Source organism: Neocloeon triangulifer, unplaced genomic scaffold, assembly GCF_031216515.1.
Source record: "Neocloeon triangulifer isolate White Clay Creek 2 clone unplaced genomic scaffold, ASM3121651v1 ptg000011l, whole genome shotgun sequence".
Lineage (NCBI taxonomy): Eukaryota > Metazoa > Arthropoda > Insecta > Ephemeroptera > Baetidae > Neocloeon > Neocloeon triangulifer.
Window position 1 is genome coordinate 4,163,189 of NW_026775553.1, and position 13,301 is coordinate 4,176,489.

At 36.1% G+C, this 13,301-nt stretch overlaps 2 protein-coding genes across 3 annotated transcripts; one reads left to right on the top strand and one right to left on the bottom strand.

The window, feature by feature from the left end:
* The first annotated feature begins 469 nt into the window (after positions 1-469).
* Positions 470-6,626, top strand: LOC132196186 (microtubule-associated proteins 1A/1B light chain 3A-like). Of its 2 annotated transcripts, XM_059618658.1 has the most exons (4): positions 470-598; positions 5,322-5,477; positions 5,656-5,818; positions 5,875-6,626. In XM_059618658.1, the coding sequence occupies exons 2-4, from the start codon at positions 5,420-5,422 to the stop codon at positions 6,032-6,034; spliced, it is 381 nt and encodes a 126-aa protein (XP_059474641.1). In that variant the 5' UTR covers positions 470-598; positions 5,322-5,419; the 3' UTR covers positions 6,035-6,626. The 2 variants fall into 2 exon arrangements, with proteins under 2 accessions (XP_059474641.1, XP_059474640.1); XM_059618657.1 differs by lacking the exon at positions 470-598 and having other exon boundaries at positions 5,268-5,477.
* A 203-nt stretch (positions 6,627-6,829) lies between these two features.
* LOC132196184 (PIN2/TERF1-interacting telomerase inhibitor 1-like) lies at positions 6,830-8,164 on the bottom strand. Its single transcript, XM_059618653.1, has 4 exons — positions 7,946-8,164; positions 7,762-7,884; positions 7,547-7,706; positions 6,830-7,491 (listed from the first exon to the last, which is right to left on the bottom strand). Exons 1-4 carry the CDS (start codon positions 8,010-8,012, stop codon positions 6,855-6,857), a joined length of 987 nt encoding a protein of 328 aa, XP_059474636.1. The 5' UTR covers positions 8,013-8,164; the 3' UTR covers positions 6,830-6,854.
* Positions 8,165-13,301: the final 5,137 nt, after the last annotated feature.

The following is a 13,301-nucleotide window of genomic DNA, read 5'->3' on the forward strand; positions in this document are numbered from 1 at the left end:
TATTGAAATTCATTCATTTTTGTTACTGTTTTTTTTTTTTAACATAAACCATTTTGCTTCAAGAAGAAGAAGTAGATAGTAAAAAATCTAGTTAAATATGCAATTGATGTAATATCCGTAATATATCTTTTGATTAATGTGAATTATTTTTTTTGAAGATAATTTTCCTCTCTATTATGTAAATTGATAATTTTATTTGAATGTATGTATGATGGGTATGATGTACCTGGGCAGTAATTGCCTTCTGATACAATCAATAAAGACACTTTAATTGCAACTAAAAAATGAATTAATAAATAGGTTTATATTAATAATTAACAATTAACAGCAGTTTCTTTCTTCAAAATAATTTAAAACAATTAATAACAACCAACGAGATATCAGAGAAATCAATCAATTCCATTTATGAAAAGTCGAATGGCCACGCGGTGGCAAAAGTTTTGGCGCGCTTTGCAGCTATCCGTAGTGACAGCCAATGAGAGCGCGTGCCATTTCCACCCGTGCGCCCAATCCAATCACGTGGCCGAAGTAAACAAACGCAGAAGCACTGCCTGCTGGCTGGACTTCTGCATTCAGATCAAGGAGATAAACTGCGACGTAATTACCAAGGTTAGGTTGGCAAGACTGCCTTGGTAAGGAAAACATCAGGGTCCCGGGAGCTGGCGACTAATTCAGGGTTTTCTCGAGTTTTAAGGTCATGGGTGCCCCTGAAGTGTGGCTGGAAGCGCCACAGGGGTTTGCGTCTTCTAAACCCACCATAAACTGTGCACTTCCGTCAGCCCACTCACTCGCAAATCAATTTCCCAACATCGGCCCAGGTCAGAAGGGGAACGAGGAGAGCCATGGAAATCGGAGAGAGGCGGCGAGGTCTCCAGGGTGTCCAACGGAACAAGAACAAAATTCCCAAAGTCAGGATGGACGCTCTCACATTCAGCTAAACCAACAGCAGCATGGGCGCAGGCAGGAAGTTTGGGTATCGCCGGCGCCGCATTGGCCTGAGCAGATGCAGGTGTCAAATCAAGGTCAGATATTCATGCAGCATGCTCAATGGAGGGGCGTTGCCCTACATCCAGCCCATCCAGGTATACCACCATTCATACAAACAGGACAGCCGGACGGTTTCGCTGAAGCAGGGGTGCCAACACAACAGTACTACGGTACCCAGAATCAAAGCAAGGATGAGACAATTCGGCAATTACTGCAGAGGCAATATGAACTTTGGGAAAAACTTGAGGAGGAGAGAACCCTTTTTAGGGATACGACGGCCAAACTACAGGAGCAAATGCAATGGCTGATGAAAAGAGTTATGATGATGGATAAGCCTCAATTTCCAAATTTTCCGCAGGGTCAGCATCATGCCCAAGGAGGCCCTTACGGTGGAGGCCCATACAATAGAGTACCTTATCGGAGAGAAGGAGGAACGATGCAAAACGGAGGACGTTATGGAGGGCAATATAGAGCCAACCGGCAGCGTGGCAGGCAGGGCTACTATCCACCACCAAATCCTCTAACACCCGCTGATGACACTCCATATGTGAATGAGTACATAGAAAACACAAGGGATGGAGGTAAACTCGACCTGGCCTTGAAAAATAAGGAATCTCTTGCTGTACCTGGCTCGAAAGTGAAGATTGTTGAGCATGAGGGAGTCAACATCGTTGAGGTTAAGGAGGAAATTAAGGTACATGCAATTGCTTCTGATCTATGGACTTCCAGTGGAGCGGCTAAAGATGTGACTGAAGTTGCTGGGAAACCAAACGCAATTCCTGGGAAAAGCAAAATTGGTGAAGTCATCCGACAAGAAGGAGGTCCTCTGGGCACAGTTTTTCATCTGGTCACAAAAATGAATTCCCCGGACAAGCTGGAACGTTCTCCGGAAACTTTTCTGAGGGACGTCAAGAAGGCCCAGCAGTGCTTGGCAAAAATCATCAAAGAGGAGGGCATTGAACAAATTGCTATGACGTACTTGAACAGTGGCCTGGATAGGCTGAATCGACTGTGGGTCATGAACTCGCTGTACACGGAATTGACCAAGCTTGATTGTGATGTGACGCTGCACTTCTATGGCAAGTACAACTCTCGTAGATGGCAGCAGTGCGGTCGGCTCTTCGACCCAGTTATCACCCTTCCAGAAGGGGAGTCAGAGGAAGCGAAGGACAGCGGCAACCAGACTGGAGGAGATTCTGTGGGACTGACTGATGATGCAGACCCTGGAGATGATACAAAAGGGCGAGAAGACAAGGTGGACAACAGTGTTGATGTTATTACGAAAAGTGGTCGGGTCTCCAAGCCTCCAAATCGTGATTTTTAACTATCCCTTGTCGAACCAGCAACGATGTGAGTTCAAATAACAATATAAAATTAGGTCTCTGGAACTGTGAAGGACTAAACAGGGCTTTTCAAATTACGGAACTAGAAATATTTACGAGATATGATATTCTGATCTTAACTGAAACATTTTTAAAGAAGCCTTTGCAAATACAAGGTTTTTATGCTAGACATATTCTAGCATCTCACAACAATGGAAGAGGGCGACCGATGAGGGGAATCTCTGTATATTTTAACTCAAAATTGGGGAAATTAGTAAATGTACAATATTTGGAGAATTTCTTAATTTTAAACTTCGAAGAGATATCGATTGCTGCCTGTTATTTGGATCCAAAAATGAGAGTGCATACTCTGACAGATGAATTACTCTCTATCACAAAATATATTTCAAATTGGGACAATTTTATCCTTGCTGGAGATTTCAATTGCAGGTTAGACATTGAAAATAGAAAAGCTGAAGCACTCTTAGATTTTACGGAAGAAAATAGTCTAACGCTAGTTAATGATTTTCCTTATCAAAGCACTTATAACTTTAAGAGAGGATCTAGTGTAATAGATTTAATATTTAAGGGACCTTCGATACATTCCCGCAACTTTAATATTGAACCGACAATCAGGAAACATAACATCCTATCAATAGACTTTGACTTCATTAGGAAACAGCAACTACAGGATGGTCTCAACTTACGGAGTCTTATAAAATTAGATGATTCAGTGCTGAAAGAATTGATTGATAACAAATATCAGTCTTTCCTCCTGCAGGAGTTAGAAGCAGGGAGTATAGAGGGATTTTATGGGAATATTCTTAATATGTTGCAAGAGGCGAATATACCGCGGAAACAAACGGAACGGGTGAGTCAACCTTGGTTTGACTCAGAATGTTACAATTTCAAAAACAAGTTGTTTGAATGGAGGGAGTGGTTGTCTTTCGCTGAAAGTTTGGGTATGAAAGAACAGATAAAACTATTTTTGCCTTTTTATACAGACTTGAAAAGGGATTATAAGAGATTGTGTGAATGGAAAAAGAATGAATATGTACGTAAAATGGAGGTGAATATCTTGAGAGAAGCAGAAGATAATAAATGTTATAAAATATTAAGCTTGACTAAAAAATTCTATAACTCAAATAACATAATGATGGAAGAGTGGGAGGATAACTTTAATCAAATTTTTAATGAGGGACGCTTGAATGAAAATAGTTCTTTAAATCTTCAAACGTTGCTTGATACATATCAATCAGATGTTCCTTTTATACCAATTATGCAAGAGGAAGTTACCTTAGCTATGAAAAGGATGAAAAATAAGAAAGCGCCGGGTCCGGATTGTATTAGAAACGAGAATTTGAAACTGATTTTAGCACACTTGCTTCCTGAGGTGACTCAATTTTTGAATTTATGTGTGCAAAAAGGCTGCTACCCAGAGGACTGGAGATATTCAACCTTAAAACTTTTATATAAAGGGAAGGGGGATTCGGAGGATACAAATTCATACAGGGGTATTTGCATTAGTTCTGCGTTTTATAACTTGTTGGATCGAGTCCTACATGCAAGAGTGTACGCCTCACTAATTGATGAAATACCGGAAAATCAGTACGGCTTTGTAAAGGGGAAATCAACCTTAAAGGCGGTGGAGCAATTGCTGACAGAAATTCAAAGCACTGTATATGGGGAGAAAAAGACCTCGCTTTATGCTGTTTTTCTAGATGTTAGAAAAGCATTCGATTCTGTAGACAGGAAATTTATCTTTCAAAAACTCATTAACAGTAAGAAACTATCCTTCATTGAGCTCAAGTTTTTAGCATTTAGTTTAGACGTAAATTATCTTAGAATTATTGACGGCGTTACCACCTCTAGATTAATAACTCAATCAAATGGTGTTCGGCAAGGAGGCTGTACTTCACCTTTCCTTTTTAATTTCTCGCTATCAGACATTAATACCGTTTTAACAGATTTGAAAAGTGTTAAAGCTATATATTACGCTGATGATATTGTGCTTACCTCTGAGAATTTGGAGGAGTTAAGAATAGCACTTGTTAGAATAAGAGATTTCCTTCTACTACGCAGTTTAAAACTCAATTTAAACAAATGTAAATTAATGAAATTTAGAAATGGGGGAAGAGGTAGATATGCGAAAACAGATCAGTTGTTTTTAGATGGAGCTGAAATTGAGCGAGTAGCTGAATTTACATATCTGGGTGTCATATTTCAATCATCAGGGATAGTATTTACCAAACATATTGAAAAAAGAGTTAGGGCTGCCTTATTCGCTACATATAATATTAAAGAACTGAATAATTTATCGACAGAAACTGCACTGAAATTGTTTGACTTAAAAGTTTCTCCTATAGCATCATATGGCATTGATATTATATGGCCACTCTTGTCAGGGGCAGATTTTGAAAAACTTGAGAGAGTTAAGACAAGGTACCTTAAACGGGTTCTGGGCCTCTCTAAATACAATAAATCCAGATTTACATATGAATTAGTGGATACTGATCTTTTTGTGTCTGACTTAAGAAATAAGTTTTCATTATCTGAAACGACTGCTTATAAAAAGTTCCAAGAAAATAAAACAATGAACAAACTATTAGGTATAAGAGATACTTTTTATGAGACTGAAACAATGAATAATCTCAACTGGCAACGTGCAATGTTTAAAGATCGATATGTTTTTACAAGATTTGCTTGCCACGGATATCATTATTTGTTTTGTGAAAATAAAAAGTTTCATTATGAAGCTATGGATGAATGCAAATGTGAACATTGTGGGGGGAAATGTGAGCAATACCATATAACTGAATGTCCCAATAAAAAGATGAGTCTGCGCGAAGCGGCCCATCAACGATATTAATGTGCTTGTATAGTTATAAGAACAGTCGTTTTAATAATATAGGAATAAATTAGCTACTTATATTTATATTAATATATTTATGTCATTTATGTAATCGCATATGTTGTACACCTAGTGTGTTTAATAAATACTCTAATCTAATCTAATTACCAAAAGTGCAGCAAAAGTGGCCGAAAAGTGTCCATCGTCTTGATGAGGCAACCCGTTTAGACGCGAGCAGTCGACCAGCAGCAGCACCACCATGTCCAACACCGCGGACGGAAGCAATCCGCGCAGTTTCAAGCAGAGACGGACCTACGGTGAGTCCCACTAGAAAGTGCACACCAAAGTACCCTTTTGACCCTTCACCCCCGATAAAAACATAGTTTAATCGGATATGGCTCATTAAATTCCCCTTTCTTACATAACAAGCCCCTCAGAAGGTTTTCCCATGAAAAAAAAAATCAAGGCCATTTTGTGATTTTGCGAAACTTGCAGCCCAACGTGTCCGAGACGTCGAACAAATCAGGGAGCAGCACCCAAACAAGATTCCAATCATCATCGAAAGGTGGAGTGGAGAAAAACAACTGCCCTTGCTGGACAGGACCAAGTTTTTGGTTCCTGAGTACCTAACTGTGGCCGATCTTGTCAGCATTATTAGGTATGGAATTTATTATTTTTTAATAAAAAATACCATATTAATAAATACAATTTCAGACGTCGTTTGAATCTGCGGGACTCCCAAACGTTCTTCCTGCTGGTGAACCAGAGAAGTCTGGCCTCCGTGTCCCTGACGATGCGCCAGCTTTACCAAGCAGAAAGAGACCCGGACGGTTTTCTCTACACCGTCTACGCTTCGCAAGAGGTTTTCGGTTGAAAGAAGTTTTTTTGTGATTCCCAACGTCAAACTAGTTTCTTTATATTTATTATTACATATTTGCTGCATCTCACTCTCTATGCATAAATTTTTATAATTTTGATATTTTATTTTGACAAGGCGGAAATTTTCTCGTTTCTATTTTCACTTTGTTCGAGTACCTGGTTGATGAGGCACTCGTTGCGGTGGCTGATTTGTTTTAGACTGTGACCTGTGGTTGGTGTTTAATTTTTAATGTATTAGGCTATATAGTAGAGAATGATTGTTGACCATCACCTTCCTGCCTATTGTAAAATTTGTCAAGGCCATGCAATGGTCACTTACGCCAGAGAGATATGAAAATTTTGAAACGGCGGTTCTGTAAATAGGTCACTGGTTCTCTCTGGTGACCACTTGCTTACTTGTGAACATTTCAGTGCAGGATTTGTGTTTGCTTAGCATATCCGGGATCAAATTTGATCTTGATCAGTTGATTGATTGTGAAATACAAAATCAAAGGGATGAGCTAAAGAAACGTTTGTTTTTCAAAGAGACTAACTAACCATGCTGGATATAAGTAATGTGATTATGAATAATAGAAATAAAAAAAATATATCTTCATTCCCATTTAGAATACAGAATTTTATTTAAACCGATTGGAACAAACTTTCACAATGTTTTAACCGTTATTTAAAATATGCAGCTTTCTATTTCAAATATTTAAATTAATAAACTATTTTATGGATGTGAGAAAAAAGAGCAACAATTTCCTTAATTCTTATGGATTCAAATGCTGTTCAAATGAAAGTTTGATAATTTTTCTTGTAAAATTGAGGATTTATTAATCACAAGTTAAGCTTTTATTCTTTTTACTTTTCTTCTTCTTCTTTTTAGCCTTTTCCGAAACTTCTTCAATTTCTTCTCCTTGGTTTTTGATAACAGATTCCTCGAGCACTATCTTATCTTCCTGAATTTGGACATTATCTGGTACTTCTTCAGGAACTTCTTCATTTTCCTCTTTGTGCTTCTTATTCTTCTTTTTTCTCTTCTTTGGTTTTTCATCTGTCTCCAATTCGCAATTTTTTAATTCTTCGAAAGAGGGAATACACTCCGCATCACCGAACTTATTTTTTCTCTTTTTACTTTTCTTCGGCTCTTCCTTTACCTCCTCCATCTTAATAGGACCACTAAAGCCAAAACCAACAAATCCAAATTCCTTGCCTCCCGATTCCTCATCCTTCGACTCCTCTTTCGGCTTCAACAAACCTCGCTCCATCATCTTCCTTTTAAAATAATCTGCCATAGAGCCCCCAGCAACCGTGTCCACGCCGTGACTGTGCTCCTGTTCGCCCACCTTGCTCTCCTCCACTTTAACCTCGACCTCCTCCACTTTCTTCTTCTTTCCATTGCCAATTATGCACTCAAGGTCCTTGGCAGAGTAGCGGCTCAGGTCTTTGCCTCTGGTGAACTTCTTGTAACTGAATTCACACTCAAAATTAAAAACTTGTTTTGAAAATTAAAAAATTATTTTACTGAAGGCGAGACTTTGACGACTCGGACTTCTTCTCAAGAGAGCTCAGTCCTTCAGGTTTTGGCGCTTCGGAACCCTGGGCTTCGTTCAGCTTCGAAAGCAGCTCGTTGAAGTCAGTTTGGTGCAGAACTGGGTCATCGATCGGCCCACTAAATCCCATACCTAGAAAAAATTATTTTGTGTTAAATTTAGAACCAGAAGTGAATTATGACATGACCTTTGTTGTCGTTTTTGTAGTTCACTCGTATGTGCTCCGTGTCACCCTGCTCGTCACGGCCCAGCCCCTTGCCACTGCTCCAACCCATTTTCTCCATCAACTTCTTGCCCAAGTTTTTATCATCTTTAAAAAGAGAGAAGATTCATATGAAAAAATAATTATATTGTTTTGAATCATAACATACCCGCAGCCCACGTATTATTTCGTGGATTTAGCACGTAATTTGCTCTTCTTCTTCTTTCCGCCAACATGGTTCACGAAGAGAAAAGTAATTTTTATAGTTTTAAAATTCTGAATTTGAGATAAGGAAGCGTGAAAAACCAAATTTTTAAATTTTCCGAGACACAACTAACACCACTCCACGTGGGTAGCGTTTTCGATTTGACAGTCAAAAGGGGGCTTAACCAGCATCGTGAAGTTAGCCAGAAATCCTAGCCAGTCGCCGGAAGTTAGCCAGTTGGCTGGAAATTGGCCACTCGCGTCATTTGGGCGGATGTATCGAATATCGATTCCCGATTTTTTAAAGTGGGGAGCATAGGGGAGGTGAGTATTTATCGCAACTTTTTACAGTTGACCTTCTAATATTCTTCTCATAGACCAAGTCGCAGCAATAAATCGCAGTGTTCTAAAAGTGCACGGAGGAAGGAATTTCAGAAGCTAATTTGAAAAACAGTTCCAATGGTCTTAAAAAAATTATATTTAAAAGTAAATACAACGAAAATTATATTTAAAAGAAAATACAACGAAAATTAATCAAGCCGAGGGACGCATGGGTAAAACTAAAAATAATGCAAAATCCCTAAGCCTAATAAACAATTGCAAATTTTTGTTTTGCGAATTTTGAAAAAATATCAATTAAAAATTAATGGAAATTTTAAATATGTAAAATAGGCAACCATCGATGGCTGCAACTTTATTTACACGAAATTAAAAATATTGAAACTTAAAACAATAAAACTTAAAAACAAATGCGCTAAAACCATGCATTGGAACTTAGAGAAATTTTAATCAAAGTTAACCTTCATCACCCTGAACAAGAAAAACTGCCAGCCATCGATGGCCGCATCATAGTTTTTAACGAAAAAATAATTGAAAGTTTGAAAATTTGGAAAAAAGGCAATAAATTTTACTCGGGGCGGCATTGCACAAAAACTATGCATTGGAAGTTAATGCTGTTAATGTAATTTTAATAAAAGTTAGCCCTTATCATCCTGAATGCCTGAATGTAAAAATCTGCCCGCCATCGATGGCCGCATCACAGTTTTTTAAGAAAAAAATAATTAAAAGTTTGAAAAAATGGTAAAAAGGCAATAAATTTTACTCAGGGTGGCGTTGCACAAAAACAAAGGATTGGCAGTAAATGTAATTTTAATCAAAGTTAACCTTCATCACCCTGAACATAAAAAAGGGCCAGCCATTGATGTCCGCGACTTAGTTTTTTTATTTGAAAAATAATAAGTTGGGAAATATTAAAAAAAAATTCAAAAATAATACTAAAAGTGGAATTGCTCGAATACTATGCATTGAAAGTTAATGATATTTTAATCAGAGATAACTTGAATCATCTTGAACGTAAAAAAGTGCCAGCCATTGATGGCCGCGACTTAGTTTTTTTATTTGAAAAATAATAAGTTGTAAAACATTAAAAAATTTTCAAAAATAATGCTAAAAGTGGAATTGCTCGAATACTATGCATTGGAAGTTAATGAAATTTTAATCAGAGGTAACTTGAATCATCTTGAACGTAAAAATGTGCCAGCCATTGATGGCCGCGACTTTGTTTTTTTATTTGAAAAATAATAAGTTGGGAAAAATTAAAAAAAAATTCAAAAATAATACTAAAAGTGGAATTTCTCGAATACTATGCATTGAAAAATAATGAAATTTTAATCAGAGGTAACTTAAATCATCTTAAACGTAAAAAAGTGCCAGCCATTGATGGCCGCGACTTAGTTTTTTTATTTGAAAAATAATAGGTTGTAAAAAATTAAAAAATTTTCAAAAATAATGCTAAAAGTGGAATTGCTCGAATACTATGCATTGGAAGTTAATGAAATTTTAATCAGAGGTAACCTTAATCATCTTAAACATAAAAAAGTGCCAGCCATTGATGGCCGCGACTTTGTTTTTTTATTTGAAAAATAATAAGTTGGGAAAAATTAAAAAAAAATTAAAAAATAATACTAAAAGTGGAATTGCTCGAATACTATGCATTGGAAGTTAATGAAATTTTAATCAGAGGTAACTTGAATCATCTTGAACGTAAAAATGTGCCAGCCATTGATGGCCGCGACTTTGTTTTTTTATTTGAAAAATAATAAGTTGGGAAAAATTAAAAAAAAATTCAAAAATAATACTAAAAGTGGAATTTCTCGAATACAATGCATTGAAAGTTAATGAAATTTTAATCAGAGGTAACTTGAATCATCTTAAACATAAAAAAGTGCCAGCCATTGATGGCCGCGACTTTGTTTTTTTATTTGAAAAATAATAAGTTGAAAAAATTTTCAAAAATACTGCTATTGCAATGCATAGTATTCGAGAAATTCCACTTTTAGTATTATTTTTGAATTTTTTTTTAATTTTTCCCAACTTATATTTTTCAAATAAAAAAACAAAGTCGCGGCCATCAATGGCTGGCACTTTTTTATGTTCAAGATGTCAAAAGTTACCTCTGATTAAAATTTCATTAACTTCCAATGCATAGTATTCGAGTAATTCCACTTTTAGCAGTATTTTTGAAAATTTTTTCAACTTATTATTTTTCAAATAAAAAAACAAAGTCGCGGCCATCAATGGCTGGCACTTTTTTATGTTTAAGATGATTCAAGTTACCTCTGATTAAAATTTCATTAACTTTCAATGCATTGTATTCGAGAAATTCCACTTTTAGTATTATTTTTGAATTTTTTTTTAATTTTTCCCAACTTATTATTTTTCAAATAAAAAAACAAAGTCGCGGCCATCAATGGCTGGCACATTTTTACGTTCAAGATGATTCAAGTTACCTCTGATTAAAATTTCATTAACTTCCAATGCATAGTATTCGAGCAATTCCACTTTTAGTATTATTTTTTAATTTTTTTTTAATTTTTCCCAACTTATTATTTTTCAAATAAAAAAACAAAGTCGCGGCCATCAATGGCTGGCACTTTTTTATGTTTAAGATGATTAAGGTTACCTCTGATTAAAATTTCATTAACTTCCAATGCATAGTATTCGAGCAATTCCACTTTTAGCATTATTTTTGAAAATTTTTTAATTTTTTACAACTTATTATTTTTCAAATAAAAAAACTAAGTCGCGGCCATCAATGGCTGGCACTTTTTTACGTTTAAGATGATTTAAGTTACCTCTGATTAAAATTTCATTACTTTTCAATGCATAGTATTCGAGAAATTCCACTTTTAGTATTATTTTTGAATTTTTTTTTAATTTTTCCCAACTTATTATTTTTCAAATAAAAAAACAAAGTCGCGGCCATCAATGGCTGGCACATTTTTACGTTCAAGATGATTCAAGTTACCTCTGATTAAAATTTCATTAACTTCCAATGCATAGTATTCGAGTAATTCCACTTTTAGCATTATTTTTGAAACTTTTTTTCAACTTATTATTTTTCAAATAAAAAAACAAAGTTGCGGCCATCAATTACTGGCACTTTTTTATGTTCAAGATGATTCAAGTTACCTCTGATTAAAATTTCATTAACTTCCAATGCATAGTATTCGAGCAATTCCACTTTTAGCATTATTTTTGAAAATTTTTTAATGTTTTACAACTTATTATTTTTCAAATAAAAAAACTAAGTCGCGGCCATCAATGGCTGGCACTTTTTTACGTTCAAGATGATTCAAGTTATCTCTGATTAAAATATCATTAACTTTCAATGCATAGTATTCGAGCAATTCCACTTTTAGTATTATTTTTGAATTTTTTTTTAATATTTCCCAACTTATTATTTTTCAAATAAAAAAACTAAGTCGCGGCCATCAATGGCTGGCCCTTTTTTATGTTCAGGGTGATGAAGGTTAACTTTGATTAAAATTACATTTACTGCCAATCCTTTGTTTTTGTGCAACGCCACCCTGAGTAAAATTTATTGCCTTTTTACCATTTTTTCAAACTTTTAATTATTTTTTTCTTAAAAAACTGTGATGCGGCCATCGATGGCGGGCAGATTTTTACATTCAGGCATTCAGGATGATAAGGGCTAACTTTTATTAAAATTACATTAACAGCATTAACTTCCAATGCATAGTTTTTGTGCAATGCCGCCCCGAGTAAAATTTATTGCCTTTTTTCCAAATTTTCAAACTTTCAATTATTTTTTCGTTAAAAACTATGATGCGGCCATCGATGGCTGGCAGTTTTTCTTGTTCAGGGTGATGAAGGTTAACTTTGATTAAAATTTCTCTAAGTTCCAATGCATGGTTTTAGCGCATTTGTTTTTAAGTTTTATTGTTTTAAGTTTCAATATTTTTAATTTCGTGTAAATAAAGTTGCAGCCATCGATGGTTGCCTATTTTACATATTTAAAATTTCCATTAATTTTTAATTGATATTTTTTCAAAATTCGCAAAACAAAAATTTGCAATTGTTTATTAGGCTTAGGGATTTTGCATTATTTTTAGTTTTACCCATGCGTCCCTCGGCTTGATTAATTTTCGTTGTATTTTCTTTTAAATATAATTTTCGTTGTATTTGTCGTGTCACCACGACAGGGGCTAATTAGTATTAATCATTGAACACCTAAAACTAATGAAGAGCGGAGCTGGAGCCGAGCGGCGCCTTAATTTGCAGACTGGAGTTGAACTTTAATTGGCTTATCTCGATGTCCCTCTGGCCCCCATGTGCATTTCATCCCCCATGTGACTTCAAACTTATCTCTTAATATCTCTTTAATCCTTTAAATAAATAGCCCAAGCACTCCTTAAATGGCTTGGACTAAAGTTACTTTAATTTAGTATGACTTTAGTTGTGACTAGGTTTGAGTTATTAATTAAAAGCAATTAATTAAAGTTAAAGATAAAAGTTAAAGTTATTATTAAATATATATAGAGAGAACAAAATACAAAAGATGGCCAAAATAGGATTCGGAAAAGCTAGTCTGAACTTAGGAAGTTGAGGAAACGGAGGAAAAGCGATAATTACCGGTCAATTAGGAATTTAGTAAAACGTGGTCGCCATTAACCGAATGGGCTGAAGATAGGACAGGGTGTTGTCTGCGTTTCGGGCGTCGCTCGTCTGAGGCTCTCAGGCACGGAGAGCCGGCTTCGAGGCTCGACCGTGGGTCTGATTGGGCCCTGAGGTGGCGCGCGCCGATCGGTCTTCTCAGGTTGGCTGAAGGGTCCACGCCATCAGGGAAAGGTCGGCGGGAGATTCGGAAAAGCGCGCGCGTTGCTTGCTCGGAATGAAGTTAAGTTTCCTTTATATGAAAAGCTATGGCCATGGGCTAACCTTACTCGCAGAGACAATAATTGATACAAATATTTATTATTCTGTTCGACAATATTTCGCGAGTGTGTGTCACCACAGTA

Bases quoted from the DNA above. Each gene is read 5' to 3' on its own strand.
- LOC132196186 (XM_059618658.1), top strand. From the start codon at position 5,420: ATGTCCAACACCGCGGACGGAAGCAATCCGCGCAGTTTCAAGCAGAGA. The intron at 5,478-5,655 runs GTGAGTCCCACT...CGAAACTTGCAG, and splicing joins CAAGCAGAGACGGACCTACG to CCCAACGTGTCCGAGACGTC. The intron at 5,819-5,874 runs GTATGGAATTTA...ATACAATTTCAG, and splicing joins GATCTTGTCAGCATTATTAG to ACGTCGTTTGAATCTGCGGG.
- LOC132196184 (XM_059618653.1), bottom strand. From the start codon at position 8,012: ATGTTGGCGGAAAGAAGAAGAAGAGCAAATTACGTGCTAAATCCACGA. The intron at 7,885-7,945 runs GTATGTTATGAT...CTCTTTTTAAAG, and splicing joins AAATAATACGTGGGCTGCGG to ATGATAAAAACTTGGGCAAG. The intron at 7,707-7,761 runs GTCATGTCATAA...AATTTTTTCTAG, and splicing joins CTACAAAAACGACAACAAAG to GTATGGGATTTAGTGGGCCG.